Source organism: Mesoplodon bidens (genome assembly GCF_964165515.1).
Source record: "Mesoplodon bidens genome assembly, chromosome: 4".
Classification (NCBI taxonomy): Eukaryota; Metazoa; Chordata; class Mammalia; order Artiodactyla; family Ziphiidae; genus Mesoplodon; species Mesoplodon bidens.
In genome coordinates, this window is record NC_138160.1 from 121,749,439 (window position 1) to 121,772,593 (window position 23,155).

At 42.8% G+C, this 23,155-nt stretch overlaps 1 protein-coding gene across 3 annotated transcripts in view; it reads left to right on the forward strand.

The window, feature by feature from the left end:
- The first annotated feature begins 13,728 nt into the window (after nt 1-13,728).
- ARHGAP26 (Rho GTPase activating protein 26) overlaps nt 13,729-23,155 on the forward strand; it is a 483,661-nt gene continuing 474,234 nt past the window's right edge. For all 3 annotated transcript variants that reach the window (XR_014015710.1, XM_081232450.1, XM_081232451.1), the window contains exon 1: nt 13,729-14,322. Coding sequence is in view for 2 of the 3 variants with exons in the window: in XM_081232450.1 (XP_081088576.1) it covers nt 13,767-14,322 (556 nt within the window). In the remaining variant the exon portion in view is untranslated. The remainder of the gene's footprint in view (nt 14,323-23,155) is intronic.

A 23,155-nucleotide genomic window follows, 5' to 3' on the forward strand; every position in this document is an offset into this window, starting at 1 on the left:
ACTGAAGAAAACAATCAGGGGTCTAAGATTTAGAATAACAATGACGACTAAGACGAGGGACTAGTTTCCAGTAGGAGGGCAGGGAAGCTTCTCTGAAGACTAAGATCCTGATGTCTCCAAAGTAGCCAGCAAATCTTTTTCTTTTAGGTCCTGAAATGAACCTGGGGCTCTTATAGAACAAGGGTGGAAACCTACCTCCGGTTCCACCTTTACGTGAGCACCCGCCCTCGACAATTTATGGGATTATGCTGAAAAATCAATCTTTTACAATTTCACCTAACATCTGCCAGAGGAAACAAAAGATTATTAAAAGGGGACTTATCAAAGTTCATCTTCCAACAAAGTGGTTAGTTACCATTTAATTTAGCTAACATTTTTGGGGGAACACTTACTGCAGTACAGACACTGGTCTGAGTAAGCTTTTTATATGCATCCTATCATTCAATCTTCACAAAATTCCTGTGAGGTAGGTACTGTTATTATCCCCATCTTACAGTTAAAAATCTTGAGGCTTAGATGGATTAACTCCAAGGTCACACGGCTAGCAAATGGCAGGGCTCTGGTTAAAACCCATGTCTGTCTAACGTTCAAGAATTTGCTTTCGGCATTCCTTAGAAAAAGATGATTTGAGGACGTTCTTAACTAGGTTTTAAGTACTACATTCCTTATCTTCACAAAATTTTGTCAGGTAAGAAACAAAAATACAAATTTAGAGGTGCTAGGATTTCTCTGTAGTTGAATAATCTTTGGGGTATTTCAGTGACAAATTTGTTTTAAGTGGTGTCAAGCAAATCCCTTCCTAAAGTGAAAGTATGTTGGTGATTTCAAGTTTGAAAACAGCCTTACGTTGTCTTCCAGGAATGCTATAAACAGAAATTCAAGGAAGTATTTCAACTAATAAAGATAAAAATATTTTTGGTAGAGCATCAAATATTTAGGTCTTATTTCTTAGCTCAGTTTAAAAACCACAAATTTAATATTTTTTAGCAGATATGGTAAATTGTGAGATTTTAAAAGTTCATATAATAGAAATTCAAGTTATAATTTATTGAGCATTTATTGTGTGCCTGACAATGTACTGTGTATTTTATTTTACTTGTTCTTAACTATAATTCTATGAGATATTAATTATCATTCCTGTTTTGAAGATGAAGACACTGAGACTCAGTTAAGTAAACTGAGATTCAAAACCATGTGTCAAATCCAGTGTTTAAATCTAGGAATGGAAACCCTATGTTCCTTTCATCATAAGAATGAAATTTCTGATTATTTATTTCTAATTCAGGCTTCAGAAGGTATCTTTTCTTATTAGACTATTTTCATTCTCTAAATAAGTGACCTTGGGGAAGTATCTTCCCTAGTATTCAGTTTCCTTGCCTTTAAAACAATGTGATTGCACTGGATGTTTCCCATAATCTCTTTTTGTTCTTCTTTTTATTATTATTATTTATTTATTTATTTTTGGCTGTGCCAGGTCTTAGCTGCAGCATGCAGGATCTTTTTTTTTTTTTAATTGCGACATGTGGACTTCATGTGGACTCTTAGTTGCGGCATGCGGACTTCTTAGTTGTGGCATGCAGACTCGTAGTTGCAGCATGCGTGTGGGGTCTAGTTCCTGAAACAGGTATCGAACCCAGGCCCCCTGTAGTGAAAGCACGAAGTCTTACCCACTCTACCACCAGGGAAGTCCCTCTTTTTATTCTGAAGCTCCACAGTTCTGTGATTCCATAAATAGTTCAGTTCAAAGATAATTCATAGGCGTTCAGTGGGACTCCTGCTTTTACCATTTTTTAAAATTGAAAACAGTAGGAAATTAAATCTTTTAAATCAATTTAGTAGATCTATCTACTGTCAATATTTTCTCTTTTATATTCACGGATATATTATTTGATCCTTCTTAGTTGCAAAATGTTTCCCCACTGTCATTTATAATACTTATCAGTAACAATAGCTCTAAGAAATAGATTTGAATTGCTTTTGCTAACTTAGAGCTGGGAAAACAGGTTATTCCAGTGCTTTAATTTGGTCATGGTTACTCAGTGCCAAGGAAGGATTGGGACCTACATCTCTGGAATTTCTAGCCTTACTCTGTGTTTGGTCACTCATTCTTTCATTTGGTTAGCCCAGGGGTCAGTATCCTATGGTCTGTGGGCCAAATCTAGCCCACTGCTTGTTTCTATATGGTCTACAAACTAAGAATAGGTATTACATCTTTAAATGGGAAAAATAATAAAAAGAAGAATATTTTGTGACACATGGAAATCATGTGAAATTCAAATTTCACTGTCCATAAGTAAAGCTCTTTGGGACACCACCACCGGACTCCTTCATTGGTGTAGTCTATGGCTGGTTTCCTGTCACAACGGCAGAGTCAGGTAGGTGCAACAGACCCTGTGGGTCCCTTTATCGAAAAGTCTGCCAACCTCTGGTTAGTCTGTGTTAAAGAAGTTAAACAAGGAGGCCATCAAACTGAGGTGGCTCTAATGCCTTGGTGGCCTATGTAACCAAAACCTAAACCAAGCCAGTCAGTGCACTGGAATCTGAGAAAATGAAACTTAAGAACAACCAATCACAAACAGCCAACGAGGCTTTCCCAAATAAGGCAACCACTTAAGCTATAGCCAATCAAATAGTTTCTTTGCTTTGCTTCCGAGTCATCGCTCCTAGCTCCTGTGGGTGGAGTGCTCTTAACCACTCCCAGTTTCATGCTGCCCAATTCTAATTGATGTTTGCTCAAATAAACTCTTGAAGATTTTAATGTGCCTCAAACTTTTAACATCTGTCAAACTGTGTTGATAGTCTACTATTGCTTGGCTCTCTGCAGGTCACAGGGAACACAGCAGCCAACAAGACACACAGGTTCCCTTGGCCCAAGGCACTTTTTCTTAACCATCAAATAAAAGATAAAACAAACAATAAACAAAGTTGGAGGGACAGAGGACTTCCAAGTTTTATTTGCTGAAGGATATTTAAAAAGACTACAGCGACTATCTTCACTCATCATCTTAAAAAAAAAAAGGAGTATGTTAATGCCAAAAAATGAGTACACCAGTACCAAATATGTAGGAAGGACATATCTCAAAAAGCACTCATTTAAGTGGAATACATGTAGCATCATAAAAAACTCATTATACAGTCACTGGTTGTTTTTGTTTGTTTGTTTTTGTTTTTTGTTTTTCATTTCATGACAGATCAGAGAAAACTTCTTTCTGGGCAGGCCCAGGTCATCAGACCAGCTTTGGGAAGCATAGGGGTAGTTCACACTGTTACTTTTTAGACAATGCAACCTTTAAAATATGTCTAGTTTTTAAATTGGAAAATTTTAGTATTTTAGTTTGAAAGTATTACAGCCATGAGTTTTGTAATAAAATTTTTTTATAGATGAGTTTTGGGTAATAAAAATATAACGATGGGGAATTCTGGAAAAGAAATACAAAGGGAAGTAGGGAAGAAAATAAAAGAAATCTGGGACTTCCCTGGTGGTCCAGTGGTTAAGAATCCGCCTTCCAATGCAAGGGATGCGGGTTCAATCCCTGGTTGGGGAACTAAGATCCCACATGCTGCAGGGCAACTAAGCCCACAGATTGCAACTACTGAGCCCACGCTCTCTGGAACCTGTGCAACACAACTAGAGAGCCTGTGCAACGCAACTAGAGAAGCCTGTGTGCTGCAATGAAGAGCCTGTGCAATGCAACAAAAGATCCCACGTGCCGCAATGAAGATCCAGTGTGCTGCAACTAAGACCCAACACAGCCAAATAAATAAATAATAAAATAAATTAAAAAAAAAAAAGAAATCTGCCATCACCCACTGTTGTAGATACAGCAGATATTATATCCTCTTTGCCCAGTGTTTAGATGAAGGTAACCCATTTTAGTATTGATTTTTCATACTGGCTTCTCCCTAGAAGAAAGTGATGGAATAATTTCTCTTTTGAAATATTGCCCTCCTCTGCCCCAACAGTGCCACCTTCAATAGACCCAGGCACCCACTAAAAACCACAGCATCACCTCAAAACCAGAGCCATCTAACAGAATATGAATTCCCATGGAAGAAAAGTTCATCCATTAATAAGTATTTGAAGTTGGATATGATAGTTTTCTAGTTGCTTTAGAAAGTTTATTAATTCCCCATGACAGAATTTCTATTTTGCAACCACTGAAATGGCAACCAAAAGATTAACAATTAACCCTTTCTCCTTATGTCCCTATTCCTGTTGTCTGTGATATTGTTCATTTCCTGAATGTGTTTCCTAGAGCACTATGTGGAATGTAACACTGGAGGAAAAACAGGATTGTGTGTTCCAAGAAATATGAGAAATACTGGGTTAAGCAAAATCTCACAGGATTATTTACTGCAGGACTTCTCAGGACCTCTTATATGCTAATGTGCATTTAAAGTATGCACATGTATGAGAAGATCCAGAGGCAAGAAAGAGAGCAAGGTGTACGGGCCTACTTTAGTTTAGGTTTTTTTGCATAAGTAAGCTGATTCATTTGGTCATTTCAGCAGCAACAATGGTAAGAAATAGGCCAGTTACTTTTATTGATCCAAGTGACCCTGAGGCTGTATTGAAATTGTCTTTTGACAATTTTCTGGTTTCATCTCAGCTTTTGAATAAGTTTATGTTTATTAATGGTTTATTGTTTTTCTTAAATATCTTTCCTCATTTAATACACATTCCTGTCCTGTAATTCAGATATTGTCTTTACTTTAAATGTTTAAGAAAACTTTCTTATAAACTTGACCAAGGAGGTGAAAGACTTATATTCTGAGAACTATAAAGCACTGATAAAGGATACTGAAGATGATTCAAAGAAATGGAAAGATATCCCATGCTCTTGGATTAGAAGAACTAACATTGTTAAAATGGTCATGGTCATATTACCCAAAGCAATCTACAGATTTAATGTGATCCCTATCAAATTACCCATGACATTTTTTCACAGAACTAGAACAAAGAATCTTAAAATTTATATGGAACCATAAAAGACCCAGAATGGCCAAAGCAATCCTGAGGAAAAAGAACAAAGCTGGAGCATCACGCTCCCAGACTTCAGACAATACTACAAAGCTACAGTAATCAAAACAGTTTGGTATTGGCACAAAAACAGACATATGGATCAATGGAACAGAATAGAGAGCACAGAAATAAACCCACACACCTACGGTCAATTAACCTTCAACAAAGGAGGCAAGGATGTACAACGGGAAAAGCACAGTCTCTTCAGCAGGTGGTGTTGGGAAAGCTGGACAGCTGCATGTAAATCAGTGAAGTTAGAACATATCCTCATACCATACACAAAAATAAACTCAAAATGGCTTAAAGACTTAAATATGTGACACCATAAAACTCCTAGAAGAGAACATAGGCAAAACACTCCCTCACATAAATTGTACCAGTGTTTTCTTGGTCTCTCAAGGCAGTAGAAATAAAAGCAAAAATAAACAAGTGAAATCTAATCAAACTTATAAGCTTTTGCACAGCAAAGGAAACCATAAACAAAATGAAAAGACAACCTATGGACTGGGAGAAAATATTTGCAAACTGTGCAACCGACAAGGGCTTAATCCCCAAAATATACAAACAGCTCACACAACTCAATAACCACCACCACCACAACAACAACAACTCAATCAAAAAATGGGCAGGAGACCTAAATAGGCATTTCTCCAAAGAAGACATACAGATGGCCAACAGGAACATGAAAAGATGCTCAACATTGCTAATTATTAGAGAAATGCAAACAAAACTACAATGAGGTACCACTTCACAGTGGTCAGAACGGCCATCATTGAAAAGTCTACAAATAAAAAATGCTGGAGAGGGTATGGAGAAAAGGGAACCCTCCTACACTGTTGGTGGAAATATTTATAAATTGGTGCAGCCACTATGAAAAACAGTATGGAGGTTCCTTAAAAAACTAAAAATAGAGTTGCCAGATGATCCAGCAGTCCCACTCCAGGGCATATATCCAGGGAAAACTCCAATTCGAAAAGATACATGGACCCCAGTGTTCATAGCAGCACTATTAACAATAGCCAAGACATGGAAGCAACCTAAATGTCTATTGACAGGTGAATGGATAAAGAAGATATTGCATATATACATAATGAAATACTACTCGGCCATAAAAAAGAATGAAATAATGCCATTTGCAGCAACATGGAGGGACCTAGAGTTTATCATACTAAGTGAAGTAAGTCAGAAAGGGAAAAACAAATACCATATGATATCACTTACATGTGGAATCATTTGTATGACACAAATGAACTTATTTACGAAACAGAAACAGACTCACAGACATAGAAAACAGAAACAGACTCACAGACATAGAAAACAAACTTACAGTTACCAAAGGGGAAAGGGGGTGGGGGGGCAATAAATGGGGAGTTTGGGATTAGCAGATACAAACTACTTATATAAAATAGATAAACAATAAGGTCCTAATGTATAACAAAGGGAACTATATTCAATATTCTGTAATAAAGCATAATGGAAAAGAAAAAAAAACATCCTTAAAACTAATAATTTTCCATTTTGGAAGCTACCTAAGAACCACGTATTAATGCAGATGACCAAATTTCAGGAGGAGGTAAAACAGTAGGTTTTGTGATTAGTGCATTTTATCAGTCAAGGTTTGTTTGGCTTTGAGTAGCAGCAGACCCCATTAATGGAGCTTAAAGAGGTTATGTTTTTTCCCCTTCATGTGATGAGTAGTTGAGAGGTAGGCACTTTGGGGATAAGCTTTGTGGCTCACGGATGTCACTAAGGCATCTGGCTCCCACTGTCTTCCTCCATCAGTCCTTAGCATGTGGCATTCCTTCTCATGATTGCCAGATAGCTGCTGTTCCTCCATGCATTGTACCCACATTCTAGGCAAAAAGAAGAGGGAAGGAAGGTGGGCAAAAGGCGTGTGTTAGTTGTCTCCTTATGAAAAAAAAAACCCTACCCAGTAGATTTCCAATCATATCTCAATGGCCAGTAAAGTGGCCCATGGCCACGAGCAGCTGTGTGAAATCCGGAGGAATTGAAATCTTTAACTGGGTACTTGAGGTTCTGCTAGTAACATAGCCTGAGTCTGGAGCTACACTACCAGTTAGAATCTCAGCTCTGTTGCTCAGTGGTTATGTGACTATAGGTGATTCATTTTCATTTTCCTCCCCTATAAAATGGAGATAAGATAAGAAGAGTGTTGTTATGAGATTAAGTTTTATAAAGTGTTTAGAAGAGTATCTGGAACATAGTAAATGTTATATAAGTACTTCCTCAGTAAATGAGTAAAGAAGATGGGAGAATGGACATTGGGTAGAAAAGCAGCAGGCATAGAATAAATAAATTATTAAAAAATGGAGGGCTTCCCTGGTGGCACAGTGGTTGAGAGTCCACCTGCCGATGCAGGGGACACGGGTTCGTGCCCCGGTCCGGGAAGATCCCACATGCCGCGGAGCGGCTGGGCCCGTGAGCCATGGCCACTGAGCCTGCGCCTCTAGAGCCTGTGCTCCGCAACGGGAGAGGCCACAACAGTGAGAGGCCCACATACTGCAAAAAAAAATAAATAAAAAATAAAAAAAAATTGCTAACATATAAAACAGATTTGTGTAGTGGAAGTAATATGTTTCATTGATATCTTGAGCCAAAGAATGTTAATTAAGTGCTGTTACCTCCCTTAAAGAACTGCAAGCCAGTGGTTTTATAAGGATAGATTACTCTTTTTTCTTTGGAGGAAAATGAGAATATCATGTCTGCTTCAGTCAGTTGCTACTACACGAATTGTAGGGCCTGGGATTTAAAGCCAAAACAAATTAGAGGCTAGTATAATGATTGATGTACTGGGGACATACTAGCAAAAGGTCCTGGAAAAACACATACAATTCTCCTCCTCTCTCATTCATGTGTGATTTTGTTCCATTTTTAGGTATTTGGCTATTATTAATTTTTTTTTTTTTTTTTTTTTTTTTGGCGTTACGCGGGCCTCTCACTGTTGTGGCCTCTCCCGTTGCGGAGCACAGGCTCCGGATGCACAGGCTCAGCGGCCATGGCTCACGGGCCCAGCTGCTCCGCGGCATGTGGGATCTTCCCGGACCGGGGCACGAACCCGTGTCCCCTGCATCGGCAGGCGGACTCTCAACCACTGCGCCACCAGGGAAGCCCTATTATTAATTTTTTAACGTGTAAAATGTCTTTCTGATAGACACCTTGTATGGAGATAGTTACTGAAGGCAGATAGATTTGAGTAATAAGCCTAGTTCCACCACTAACTATGTGACCTTAGGCATCTTACATCTCGAAGCCTTAGCTGCCTTATCTATTGGGTGGGCCAAAAATTTCTTTCGGTTTTTTCCATAAGATGGCTCTGGTAGCACTTAGTTGTCTTTAACTTCATTTGAAACAATTTTGTTAGATTGTATGTGACAGCTGTCATACCAGCGTGCATTTAAAAATAGACTTAACAAAATTGGTGAATTTTTGTCTAGCCATTTTAATATTGAAGATGGAAGAAAAAAACCAGCATTTCGGCATATTATGCTTTATTATTTCAAGAAAGGTAAAAATGCAAATGAAATGCACAAAAAGATTTGTGCAGTGTATGGAGAAGGTGCTGTGACTGATCGAACGTGTCAAAAGTGGTTTGCAAAGTCTCGTGCTGGAGATTTCTTGCTGGATGATGCTCCATGGTTGGGTTGACCAGTTGAAGTTGATAGTGATCAAATCGAAACAATAATTGAGAACGATCAACGTTGTACCGTACAAGAGATAGCCAACATACTCAAAATATCCAAATCAAGCTTTGAAAATCATCTGCACCAGCTTGGTTATGTGAATCGCTTTGATGTTTGGGTTCCACATAAGTTAAGTGGAAAAAACCTTCTTGACCATACTTCCACATGCGATTCTCTACTGAAACATAATGAAAACGTTCCGTATTTAAAATAAATTGTGATGGGCGATGAAAACTGGATACTGTACAACAGTGTGGAATGGAAGAGATCGTGGGGCAAGCGAAATGAACCACCACCAACCACACCAAAGGCCGGTCTTCATCCAGAGAAGGTGATGTTGTGTATATGGTGGGATTAGAAGGGAGTCCTCTATTATGAGCTCTTTCTGGAAAACCAAATGTTAGTTCCAACAAGTACTGCTCCCAATTAGGCCAACTGAAAGCAGCACTCGATGAAAAGCGTCCAGAATTAGTCAACAGAAAAACGCATAATCTTCCATCAGGATAATGCAAGACTGCATGTTTCTTTGATGACCAGGCAAAAACGGTTACAGCTTGGCTGGGAAGTTCTGATTCATCCGTCATATTCACTGGACATGCCACCTTCGGATTTCCAGTTATTTCGATCTTTACAAAATTCTCTTAATGGAAAAAATTTCAATTCCCTGGAAGACTGTAAAAGGTACCTGGAACAGTTCTTTGCTCAAAACGATAAAAAATTTTGGGAAGATGGAATTATGAAGTTGCCTGAAAAATGGCAGAAGGTAGTAGAACAAAACAGTGAATATGTTGTTCAATAAAGTTATTGGTGAAAATGAAAAATGTGTCTTTTATTTTTACTTAAAAAACCAAAGACACTTTATGGCCCACCCAATATGAAGGGTATCAGTACCTACTTCCCAGGGTTCTACTCAAGGTTAAGTGAGGAAATACAATAAAGTGCTCAGCATGAATCCTACTACACAGCAAAAGCTTAATAAATATCGTTAACATCACCACCATCATCATTTTTTAAAGCCAACTTTATTGAGGTGCAGTTTATATACAATAAAATGCAGCCATGAATTTTGACAAATGTTGATGCCTATGTACCACAATCGAGATATAGATTTTCCATTACCCCCAAATCAGTATTTTAAAATAGGAAAATTGATGTCTTATCCAGTAAAAACACAAAGGTGAAGTCATGTGTAGAGAGACATGGTATCAACTATACAAAAGAATGAATAAATGCTAACTAGAACTACAAAACCAGGAGAATGTAGCAGAAGGAACACTCATTTTGAGGGGGGTTGGGGGACCGGTCAGGTGTACTGCATATTATTGCTTCTGCCTGTTCAGCAGCAATTAATTCTCTCTTCTCCTGTTAACAGCACTTTGCTTGTCCTTTGCGGGAAAAACTCCTCCCAACGCTTTATGTGTTAGGAGTGGGGCTGTTTCACCTCTGGTTTCAGTCTTGTAATTTCTGCTAGACTTCTTGGAAAGAAAACTCTCTTACTGCAAATAGTGCTTGATGTAAGTTTGGAGAAGCAGAAAGAGCCACTGAAAATGAAGGCATCACAGAGGACGGTCAACTGGAGTGATGGAGAGAGAGACCTTATACTGATGTCATCATCTAAACTGCCAGAAGCTGCCCTGAAGCTACACTATCCCTGGTCCTCAGTTACGTGAGGACTGATGAACTTTCATCATAGACCAGCTCCATTCTCTAGCTTGTGTTCAGGAATCATGAGCCAGTGACCCTTGCCCACCTCTGATTGTGTGGGCTTGGAGATAACATATGTGAGAGTGCTTTCCTGTTTTCTACAAATGGGAGGTAAATTGTATGGTAGATATAAAGTTAATTGGAGGGACTTCCCTGGTGGCGCAGTGGTTAAGAATCCACCTGCCAATGCAAGGGACACGGGTTCGAGCCCTGGTCTGGGAAGATCCCACATGCCGTGGAGCAACTAAGCCTATGCGCCACAACTACTGAACCTGTGCTCTAGAGCCTGTGAGCCACAACTACTGAAGCCTGCGCACCTAGAGCCCATGCTCCGCAACAAGAGAAGCGACCGCAATGAGAAGCCTGTGCATCACAACGAAGAGTAGCCCCTGCTCACCACAACTAGAGAAAACCCGTGCACAGCAACGAAGACCCAATGCAGACAAAAAAAAAAAAAAGTTAATTGGACAATTGAAGGCAGAAATAATATGGATTTAAAATACATGGATATCAAAACTAGAAGTATTTGAACTAACTGGTTAATTTGAAGGAATTCAGATATTCATCCAAAGAAATTCGGCCAAATCATTTTGCCTAAATAATTTCTATATTTCATATGACAGTGATTTCTGGGCCTTAACTGTTCTGTTTGCATTCATGGCCACAACCTATGTTGTTACATAAGTCATTGTTTCTTCCTTATTAAACAGGTGCCCCTCCCGTTGGCATTGTGCATTTTTGAAGTGCCCTTTGCTGTCCTAGGTGCTGGGGCTGTATAGTGAACACAGAATCTCTATCTCATGGAGCTTATTTTCAAGGGAGAGCGAGACAGCTGCACCTTCCAGGGGCCAGTTTCTGTACTCAGTACTACTACATTCTGATTCTCTTCTGATAATATTGCAGAAAGTGTGGGAGGTCTTTGTGGAAATTCTGGATTAAATTCAGAAGAAGTTACACACTTGTAAACAGGCATATTAAGGTATATGTTTGTGTATGTGTATGTGCCACACACTCTTCTTAGCTAGGTAACCTGGTTCAAGTTACAACTCTGGGCCTCAATTTCTCATCTGAAAAATGGGAATTATCCTAGTACCAGTCTTCCCTTGTAGGGACTAAATGCACGTACATAATTTAGCATAGTGTCTGGCACAAACTAAGAGCTTAACAAATGATGGGTAATATTTATCATTATTATTCTTACTAATACGTATATGTTTATGCACATTTGCTCAATATTCCTCAGTAGAATAAAAATAAATAATTGTGGACCTCATTTTGTTACATTCATTTAACATTTATTGAATACTTTGCCTTGTGCTAGGCCCGCAGTGGCAGATTGTTTTTTTTCAGAGATGGCTGCATTAATATCTCCCTTTCTTGTTACTTCCCCATCTGGAGGTACAGTCTAATTACTCTCTCCTTAAATCTGGGCTTGTGACTTCCTTGTACCCAATGAAGGTGGAAGAAGTGTTTGTCTTCCAAGGCTAGGTCATAAAAGGTGATTCAGCTTTCCTCTTGTGAGCTGGAAAGTTCACACTGGGGCGCTGAGGCTGCCATGCAGTGAGGAAACTCAACTAGACCACATTGAGAGACCACACAGTGAAGTCTTGAGCCCACTGAAGAGAGGGAGATGCTCCTGTTACCATATGACTGTAAACATATGTGAGACCCCAAGCCAGAATCACCCAGCCAAGCTCTCTCCCAAATTCCTGACCCACAGAGATAATGAGAGAAAATAAAGAGATCATAGTTGTTTTAATCCATTAAGTTTTGGTGTGATTTGTTATGTATCACTTAAGAGCCAGAACACCTACTTTTAAGTGCTCAAGATATTGCATTAAACAGATTTAGTTTCATGGGATTTCCATTCCACATCTTTCTCATTCTTGGCAGGTGAGGAACAACTATTTTCAGTGTTTTAATTATCCATCTGATAGCTGTTTGGGCCTGCTATCAAGTCTGAATTTGTAGCTGCAACTGGCAAATAGATCACATTCATTCATTTATGCATTTAATAAATCAGTACCTCGACATCGATGCCTTCTCTGGCTCCCTGAGTTAGCAATCCCTTCTCCATGTTCCCGAGCACCCAGGCCTTCTATCCTAACTTACCATGCAGCATTGCTATTGCTTGTCGCTTGTCTCTCCCACTAACCAGTAGCAGTCAGGTTCATTCTGTGTTATTCATCTTTGCATCTCTAGCATCTAGCCTAGTGCCTGAACATAGCAGACCTATGTGAAAAACAACAGCAACACCCCCCCCCCCCAACACACAAAACCACCTAACTGGAGGGCTGCTAGTTCCTAGACATACAAATGATTTATTCCAAGACAGTCCCTATCTTCTAGGAGTTCACAGTTCAGCACTAGACACTGTGGGGTCCAGCCTGGCAAGTGCAGTGCGTGAGCTGCCTGGATTGATTCTTGTGGTGGAACCAAAGGGCTACAGGGCAACGCATTGGGGGTGGGGTGGGGTAGGAGGTGGAGAGGGACACGGGAAAGGATCCATTCATTTATTCCACAAATATTTATCAATCGCCATAGCACACGTAGCACACGGTAAGCGCTCAATATCTGTTAGTAGATGCCGGCCACTGTTCTAGGTGTTAGGGATGCCGCAGCGCACAAGAAAACTGCGGTGGCTCGTGTTCTTGAAGCTCACGGTGCAGCAAAGGACGACAGGCAGTGGACGTAATTATGTAAAATTGTGTTAGGTGCCCAGAAGTGAAACAACAGGCGGCTGAAATTTTCGTAAGGATGTTAGATCCTTCGGCTGAGAGCAGCCGTGGGCGGGTTTTGAGTAGGAGTGACCGTGAGGGGGCCGGACTGTAGGGGGCGGGAAGACTGCAGGCAAGAAGGGCTGGTAATTTTAAGATGAAAATATTTTCTCCTCGACTGGAAGAAGGAGCTTGTTCCTAGGAGCGATGTGGTCGCTTGGTGCGCTCGGGGTTCGTCTGGGGCAGGGGGCTGCATTTTGAGTGCAAGCTCGATTGCCTGAAGTGTGAGGGGGACTGCAGCCCTAAATTCCCAGATATTTCATGTTCGGCACATCTAGGCTCTTCCGCTCCCCAAACCTTCAGACGCACCATCTCGGATGCGGGCCGGCAAGGTACGGGGCATGCCGCAGCGTTCACCTTCGGGGCTCCGGATCTGCAACACCGCGCGGGCGGGTGCGGGCGGAGCTTGTGCTGCGGACCTAGGCAGTGGCGTGGGCCCCGCCCCCTGGCCCAGACCCCGCCTCCGGGCCCCGCTGATTGGGTCATGGCCGCGGAAGGGCCGGGCGTACCCGGGAGGCCCGGGGGTCTGATTGGTTCGGCTGGGATTAGGTCATTGCTAGCATGTTAGTGCGGCCCGAACGCCGGCGGAGCGGCCCAGGCTGCTGTGAGAGGGCGCTCGAGGCTGCTGGAGAGCGAACTGGTGAAGGAGGCGGGGAGGAGGCGGCTGCACTCGCTCGACTTCTCGTTCCCTTCCCGGCGCCGCTGCGGGTCCGCCGCTGCGCTTCCTGCTCCCCGGCCGCTCGGTTGCACGCCGCCGGAGCAGCCGCCCTTCGTTCGGGTCCCGGCTTGGTTTGGAAGTCGTGCGCGCCCGCGGACACCGCGCTCAGGGCTAACCGGCGCCACACCTGTGGAGCCGGCGGCCGTCGCGGGTGCCGGCCGTGGTCCCGCCGCGTGCGTGCTCGGGGCTGCGGGCCGCCGGGGCCCCGGGGGAGGCGTGCCCCCCGGCTGGGCGCCGCAGACACCATGGGGCTGCCCGCGCTCGAATTCAGCGACTGCTGCCTCGACAGCCCGCACTTCCGAGAGACGCTCAAGTCACACGAAGCGGAGCTGGACAAGACCAACAAATTCATCAAGGAGCTCATCAAGGACGGGAAGTCACTCATCAGCGCGCTCAAGAGTGAGTGCCCCTGAGCCTGGCGGGGACGGAGTTCCGGGGCGGGAGGGGCCGTCGGGAGGCGCTCAGCCCTGGGGGTCGCGTGTCCGTCTGGTTTTCTGCCCCCGGGCACTGAGGGACGGGTGTAGATGCTTGTAGTGAGGCGGGAAGAATACGTAAAATGGGCGAACTAGCAACAAGACGGTGAGGGAAAAGATCCGTCGCCCGGCAATTTGCGTTCCGGGGTGGCTGGGAGGAGACCGAGCGCGAGTGGCGCTCTGGGGCGCCGCGGCGGGTGTGCGCGGCACACAGGTGTCCTGGGAGTGGGACTGGAGTGCCTGGTGCGCCGCAGCCTGCTGGGAAACCCCTTCGCGTCCACGACTCCCGCTCCCTTGGGGAAGAGTTGCTCACCCCTGGGTGCCCAGCCTTGGGAATGGAGTGGGCCCCGCCAAGGGGGCGCTGCCTCCCCTCGGAAAAAGGCGGGTTGTGCCTGCTTCGCTCCCTGGGCGCAGCGCCAGCCTGCTCAGGGCCGCCGGGTTCTCCGAAAGGCACAGCTGCTGCCCAGAGAAGGGCTGGGTGGGATGGTCGGTCAGCTCGCGATTCTCTGGATTACTGGCAGCCTGTACCCCCCAGATCTAGAATCAGGGTCACGTACGTGTGAAGGTTCTGATACTTGTGTTTAGCAGAAGGTGATAGGGGTGGGAGTACAGAATCAGAGTGTTCCTTTACTCTAAACTGTGGGCGAGGGTTTAAAAATAGAATGAACATATTCTCTCCCTCTCCCGCTCCCTCGCTCCCCTTTTACCTCTCCCAATATCCTTGAAAACTCAAAAGTCTGAGAAGGAATGTCCTCGGTCCTCACTCAGAAAGGAGAAGTTTAAACTCATCTTTATAGATCCTCAAACCTTTTGTAAAACAATTTTTGCAAATTTCCCTTTGGCAGGGGAGAAATGAGTTTTGCATTCTGTGTATGATTTGCCTTGTCTTCTGCAGAGCCAGGGAATGTCTCCTTCTGGCCAAACAGGAGTGCTCTAGGGAAGAGCGCCTTGGATTGTTGAGATCTTTTTTTGGGTGCCTTTTCAGTCCACCCGTTTAAAAATAGTTTGGTCCATCTTTTAGTTTTGAGAATCAGGAAAAAAAGCAGACAGTGGAATTGTCTTTGACTTTTCCTTTCTCTGTGATGGATTTCTTAATAGGTGGTATTTTTCAGCTAAGAAAGCTTGCATTGGCAGAGTGGGGCCCTAGCTGTGAGAATTGTCCCCAAGCCTCTATAAAGGAGACATGAAGTCAAGTGCCTGAGGTGTCATTTTGTGAGCCTGTTGCTTCTAAAAATGAAGAGGGAGACAGTGGAGCCCCAGGGCAGCAAGTGCCAGTGTTTTGGGGTGAAATAAACATGGAACTTTGATGTGATAAGGCTCCTCAGAGGCAGGGTCTCTGCTGGAGGCTGTGACCTGAAGCATATGAACAGACTCTTCTTTTGTGAATGACCAGGACCATCATTGGTTCAGGGAATATGTGACCCTGGTTTGGAGTAAGTTAGGGGCCCACTTATAGGTTGGGCCCATGAATTTTTTTTTTTTTTGCGGTACGCGGGCCTCTCACTGTTGTGGCCTCTCCCGTTGTGGAGCACAGGCTCCGAATACGCAGGTTCAGCAGCCATGGCTCACGGGCCCAGCCTCTCCGTGGCATGTGGGATCTTCCCGGACCAGGGCACGAACCCGTGTGCCCTGCATTGGCAGGCGGACTCTCAACCACTGCGCCACCAGGGAAGCCCTGGGCCCATGAATTTTGAGTGACTCTCAGACTGGCTTTAATTGGACCTCTTCTTTATTCAGCAAACATTTAGAGTGCTTGCTGTGTGTTAGATATTGCCCCAGGCACTGAAGTAGTAGTGACAGTTCTGCTGCCTCCGAGGTTGTAAAGACTTACTCCATGCCAGGCACTGCTTCACCCACAAATTATCTCATGTACTGTTACTGCTTTTACAAATGAGAAAACAGACTTGCAGAAATCACTAGCCCAGAGCCACACTGCTCTAACGGCAGGGTGGTTTTTGAGCCTCCACATGGTCTGAACCAGAGCTGGAGTTCCTGCTGATGCTGAGCTCTTAATTCCGCCCCATCCCTCTTGCCCAGAATGGACCCCCTGGACCAAGCCTTTTGGAATTTGGACTTGCATTTTGTATCTCAGCCATGAGTCTGAGGAGGATGCATTTGTGTGACTGGCAGTTTATTTGCCTGCTACGATTTTTTGGGGGGGTGGGGAGGGCATGTAAGAATTCTTTGGGTAGGAGGAAACAGTACAGTGATAAAATTAAAGAGTTATTCAAATTGTCTAGTGGAATGGACCAGCTCTGTAACTTGGGGGAGAACTAGGTGTTCTAATCTCTTAATATCCAGCTCTATTTCTAACTATACTCTTCTATTCTTACTACTGCTTGAACAGGTCATGTGACCTCTTAAAAAGGGTAGAAGTGATTACTATTTACCAGACTTCGGGCATTGTGTTGTCATTAGGTGCTTCTTGCATTGTATACTACTATATTAGTATTTGTGTATTCATTTTCTTTGGATCATCTTTATCACTACTGTAAATGTAAAGCCAGTGTTTTAAAAAATACATACGTAAAAATAAATACATAGGGCTTCCCTGGTGGCGCAGTGGTTGAGAGTCTGCCTGCCGATGCAGGGGACACGGGTTCGTGCACCGGCACGGGAAGATGCCACATGCCGCGGAGCGGCTGGGCCCATGAGCCATGGCCTCTGAGCCTGCACGTCCCGAGCCTGTGCTCCGCAACGGGAGAGGCCACAACAGTGAGAGGCCCGCGTACCGCAAACAAACAAACAAACAAAAAAACATAATTGTGTAAGTAACACTGGTTTAGATGATTTATAGGCTTTTCCAGCTCTAAAATTTTATGGTTTTATTTTGTAATTAATTTTCACAGATCTTTGGGTTAAGGTTTCCGTTGTGTGTTAATCTGAGACGATAAAACTGGGATTGCTGAAATTCAGCTAGATCATTATTCTTGCTACTTCCACTTTATGAATGAGGAAACTGCAGCTCAGAGAGATTAGTAACCTGCCCAAGGCATCACAGCAATTAAGTTGTCTGATTCCAGAGCCTGTGCACTTAACTCTGAAGCAGAACTGTTGTGTAGGTCTGTTGTCTCTTGATTCCCCTTGATAACCTGATAAACAAAGGAACTCCTTGAAGTCTTTCCCTGGAGTTCAAACCTCTGGGCTGGACACATGGAAGATAAGCAATAAAATAATTTGGGACCTACATTTCAAAAAATCTTGCTTTTGGAGAAAGTTCTTGTTTGATGTGATGACTCCGAGTCACTTTTTTCTGTGCTGATTTGTCCAGGCCTTTTCTGTGGGCACTCTTTCCTTGACCTGATTAATCTGTGTCTCAGTCAAGAGGATTCTGTGTGTTTTAGTCCTTTTTTCTTTCTGTAAAGATGATAGAGGCGGGCGATGAAGTTCAGACTTGTAGAATTCAGAGTTTTAGGATGTTCTGTGTTCCATTCTTGACACCATCACCTACTGATTGACTCTGGGTGAGTCACTAAGCCTGAGCTCCTCCTGTGTAAAATGGGAGTAGCCACTCTGACCTCCTAGGGTTGCTGTGAGTGCAAAATGAAACAGTGCATGTAAAGAAAGCACTTAGCCTGGTGCATAGCATTGCTCAATTAATGGTAGCTGTTACTGTCTTCCAGCATTCAGGGTTGTCAAGACTCGGAGCAAGAGTCACTAAGAGCAGAATTGTCCATCCAAATAAACAGTTTTTTTGATTTGGGTGCAAGGAGTTAGGCCCATGCCTTCTTCATGCCAGTTGTTGGTAACTTACACAGTTGTGTATGTATTAACTACTGGTGGGAAGAAGCCTGGTAATCCTATTTGTATAAAGTCATGGTTATGACAAAAAAGCCCCACAAGTTAAAGAGAAAAAAAAAAGTCTCTCAACATCTCTGTTGTTCCTAATAACATTCTGGTAGCTTAAATTTTCCATCTTCTTGCTAGATTAACCCCTCTACCCCCCCCCCCCCCCCCATCCCCCATCCAGTGGCTGAGCTGGCTGCCTCTCTTTGCCTTGCAGGAAAAGCTTGCAGAATGCACTGGACTTCATGTCTGGCTGTCTCATGGACTCGATGGCAAACCAAATGTGGTTTCACAGAACTGACAGTGAATTAGGCTGTTGGTTTTGAGAGGTGATGTGGGTTTTCGGGAACTGTGTTTCTTTCCACCTTCAGAGTTGGTTTATGGACTTGCTGCTGGGGATATACCCCTTTAAGTTAGACTTCTTTCTGAGATAGAGTGAGTTCTCTTATTTTGATAGTCTTAGGTGGGAGGAGTGGGGCAGAATATCTTTATTGAGATATAATTTGCCTTAGTATACTGTTCACTCACTTAAAGCATCCAGTTCAATGGTTTTTAGTACATTCGCAGAGCCGTACAGCTATCACCACAATCAGTCTTAGAACATTTTCATTGCCCCCAAAAGAAATCCTGTTCCCATAAGCAGTCATTCCCCACCATTTGCTCCCAACTCCTCCCTCCCCATCCTCCCGCCCTCCAGCCCTAGTCGACCACTAATGTATTTTCTGTCTCTATGGATTTGCCTCTTCTGGATATCAGAAGTGTAATTTTAATAGTTTTCTCTTAGGGCTTCCCTGCTGGCGCAGTGGTTGAGAGTCCGCCTGCCGATGCAGGGGACACGGGTTTGTGCCCCGGTCCGGGAAGATCCCACATGCCGCGGAGTGGCTGGGCCCGTGAGCCATGGCCGCTGAGCCTGCGCGTCCAGAGCCTGTGCTCTGCAACGGGAGGGACCACAACAGTGAGAGGCCCGCGTAACGCAAAAAAAAAAAAAAAAAAAATAGTTTTCTCTTAGATGGTGGTGGGCATCTTGAGGCACAGTTTTCTTGATTGGAATTTCAGGTGGGAAACTTTGAACCCATAAGCTGCTCTCCTTCAGTGGGGTTTAAGTAGAGGTGGAGTCGCAAAGACTGAACCATGTCCTAGGGAAAACCCAGGTGTCTCATGATGGGGAACTGATGGATTCATTCTAGTTCATGGTACTTTGAAGGACGCAGGGGAGCCTACCAAAACAAGACCAAGGATCCAACCCCTTCTGTCAGTGAGCTTTTCAGTCAAGTTGGGGCGGGGTGTGTGATACTGAAAAAAGCCTTACTCTGCGGTTGGTAGCCTGCCAGGAGACACTGTTTTTTTTTTTTTTTTTTTTTTTTTTTTTTTTTATAAAAAGACTATGAGACCATAGTTTTCATGAGACTTTTTGGGGATGACATGCCTTTTGCATTGTATTCACAGAGGTTAGTAATTCTGACCTGCATCACATCTCCAAGGCAACCACAGAGAATTTTAACAGAAATAAGTAGTTTTATAAGAATGCCAGCAAAAACCACAACAATAAATTTTAGCTGCTATTTGTCTGTCAATAATCAAATCTTAAATTCAACAGACATTTATCTTTTAACAGAAATAGGGTTGTATAAATCTGTAGTCATAACTATATATACAAAGCAAAATTCTGTATTTTGGAACTTGAACCCTAGGCGGAGAGACAGATAAAAAGTCTGATGTACTTAAGTGAGATCACACTTACAAGATTTTTTGCTAAGGCATGAAGAAAGAACATTTAGGTAGTATATTACTTAAGGGAAAAAAAAGAATGAGATCTAAATAGTTTTAATAATATCTGCTAGAGGGCATTCATGAGGCTCAATAGGGACCCTAAACTCACATTACAGGAAAAAAAAAGTAAAAATTATATCTACATTCTTCTATAGTACAAGCTGTCATTAATTGCCATAATCTAAATGCCCAGTCTGACAGATGTGTTCCAGAAAAAGCATGTCTGTCTTAAATGTTTCAGAAATCTCTGGTCCTGGGTTGATAACCACTCATCTCCATGGATAATGCCACATTTCAGAGTGGTCTGGATTCTGGACATTAGTAATCCTAGTGGGCATTGATATAACATTCTCTTTATAGCAGTCCTTCCACAAGATGCCTTCCAGTAATGCATTTATATATGGCTCCAGCCCTTTTATGTAGATAGGGAACACATCAGTATTGAGTTCATTTAAGAAGTGGACTTGGAGGAGTTAACTTGGAGTCCGTAATATGCAGCCTGAGGAGACCCAGGTCTGGGGAGCAGAGTGCAATGCAAGGAGCCAGGCCTCTGTTATCAGGCAGACCTGATGTCTAGTCCAAGCTCTACCACATATATGCTGTAAGACCTTGGGGGCACTGTCAGTTTCCTCAGCAAACAAACAAGCAAACAGAAAACCTGAAACCTTGCCAGCAGCTCTTGTTTATTGAACACTCACCAAGGGCCCGGCCCTATGCTAAGTGCACACATTGTCTCGTGAGTGTTTATACCACTGTCCGGTGGGATGAATACTCTTATTTGTGTGCATGTTACAGTTTGGGTAACTTGTCTAAGGTCACACAGCAGGAAGTTGTGCAACCAAGTTTTGAAGCTGACCACGGACTGCAGGGCCTTCTCTTGAACATGACCCTTCAGTGCTTCAGTAGACACGCTGGCAGTGAAGATGCAAATTGTTCAGAGATCTAGACACTAGAAAGAAGAAACATGCAGCAGGTGCTAGATTAAGTGAGAATATTGTCCCCGTTGTTTTTCAGGCTCTGAGTCCTGAGTAGCAAAGAATAGTTAAGATTCTGTATTGTGCTCTGAAGTTTTGTGTTTCTCTCTTCATCATATGATTAAAGAGCCATTGTAAGCTAGTGAGACAAATGAGGGCGTCTGATTATCTGTTGGCTTTTTGAAGCAGTAGAGTTGCTCTTTGCGGGTAGCACTGATTACCAATGAGTCTCTCTCTTTTTTAATATTTTTTAGAAAATGCATACTTTCCTAGCATTCATTTATTTTTTTAATTAAAAAATTTTAAATTGAGATATAATTGACACAGAACATTTTTTAGTGTTAGGTGTACAACATAATGATTCGCTATTTGTATATAGTATGAAATGATTGCTGCAGTATGTCTAGTTAACATCTGTCACCATGCATAATTACGAATTCTTTTTCTTTGAGAACTTTTAAGATCTACTCTCTTAGCAGCTTTCAAATATACAATTATAGTACTATTAACTATCGTCACCATGCTGTACATCACATCCTATGACTTATTTATTTTATAACTGAAAGTTATTCTCTCTTTTTTTTTTTTTTTTTTTTTTTTTTTTTTGCTGTACGCGGGCCTCTCACTGTTGTGGCCTCTCCCGTTGCGGAGCACAGGCTCCGGACGCGCAGGCTCAGCGGCCATGGCTCACGGGCGCAGCTGCTCCGCGGCATGTGGGATCTTCCCGGACTGGGGCACGAACCCGTGTCCCTTGCATCGGCAGGCGGACTCTCAACCACTGCGCCACCAGGGTAGCCCGTTATTCTCTTTTAACTGGGTAATAAAGCATTGAACATGGAGGCCAAAAACTTGTTCTTGAGTCTCATTTGTTAAGATAAATAGTTCATCCTCTTTGCTCATTAAAACAAGAGTAAAAAAAAATCAACATCAAGAGTTGTGTGCTTAGAGCATGTCACCCTTTTATATTTCTTTAGGACTTGGTGTAGGCTTTTTACAGTAGTGAGGTGAGTCCTTCATTAATGGTATAAATTCCCAAAGGCTGTTCAGTGCCAACCTGCTTTGTTTAGGAGTAATTATATTACTCACAAAATCCTAATGGAACAAATGCTTATGGAGTTAGGTAGCAAAAAGTTTTTTCTCAGCTCCTTTGCTTTGCTTTAGCACCTTTAAAATAAAAGAAAAAAAAAAGGCATTTCCTAATTATTTGTAAATGGTGGTAATTTGCAGTACTGACATTTGGAGTATTTCTCATACAAATATAAACAACAGCAAATTATATCCAAACAAGATTTTGTAGTTTTTATATAACACTGGCTTTAAAAAAAGTCCTTCCACTTTAATCTAATTATTCTGTTCTCAACTGGATTGAATAAATTGCATCTAATCTGTTGCGCTCAGCCCACTGATTGAGGCTTAAGTTCTCCCCTCCCTCCTTTTTAAAAAAATATAATTAATAGACTTTATTTATTTATTTTGTGGTATGCGGGCCTCTCACTGCCGTGGCCTCTCCCATTGCGGAGCACAGGCTCCGGACGCACAGGCTCAGCGGCCATGGCTCATGGGCCCAGCCGCTCCGCAGCATGTGGGATCTTCCCGGACCGGCGCACGAACCCGCGTCCCCCGCATCGGCAGGCGGACTCTCAACCACTGCGCCAGGGAAGCCCATTATGTTTCATTTTTTAAAAAAACTGCCGAAAGGTTTTCTGCAGCAGAGGCATCTTTTTAAATTCTCACCAGGATCGTCTGAGGGTTTCAATTTTTCTACATCATCACCAGTACTTGTTACTGTCTGTCTTTTTGATTGTAGCCATCCTAGTGAGTGTGAAGTGATATCTCTTGGTTTTAATTTGCATTTCCACGATGACTAACGATGATGAGCATCTTTTCATATGATTAAGGGCCATTGGTGCATTTTCTTTGCTGACATACCTATTCAGATCTTTTTGTTGGGCACTATTTTATACCTTGGATTTTTTTTTTTATCCTTTTACTTTGTCCCATACAACTTTTTTTTTTGTTGTCCCATAAAACTTTTGATGATTAAGTGAACACCACTCCCCTAGGTAGATTTTCTCTATTTGCCCTCATTTGAGGACTTTCTGCTTCCATTTGCTTCAACCTCAGATGCACTTGACTGATCAGTTTCACATTCCAGGGCTTGGAAGGTGATTCTGACACGGCTGTGGTTCAGATCTCTGCTCCAGCTAGGCCAGCCAGCATCCTTCTGGG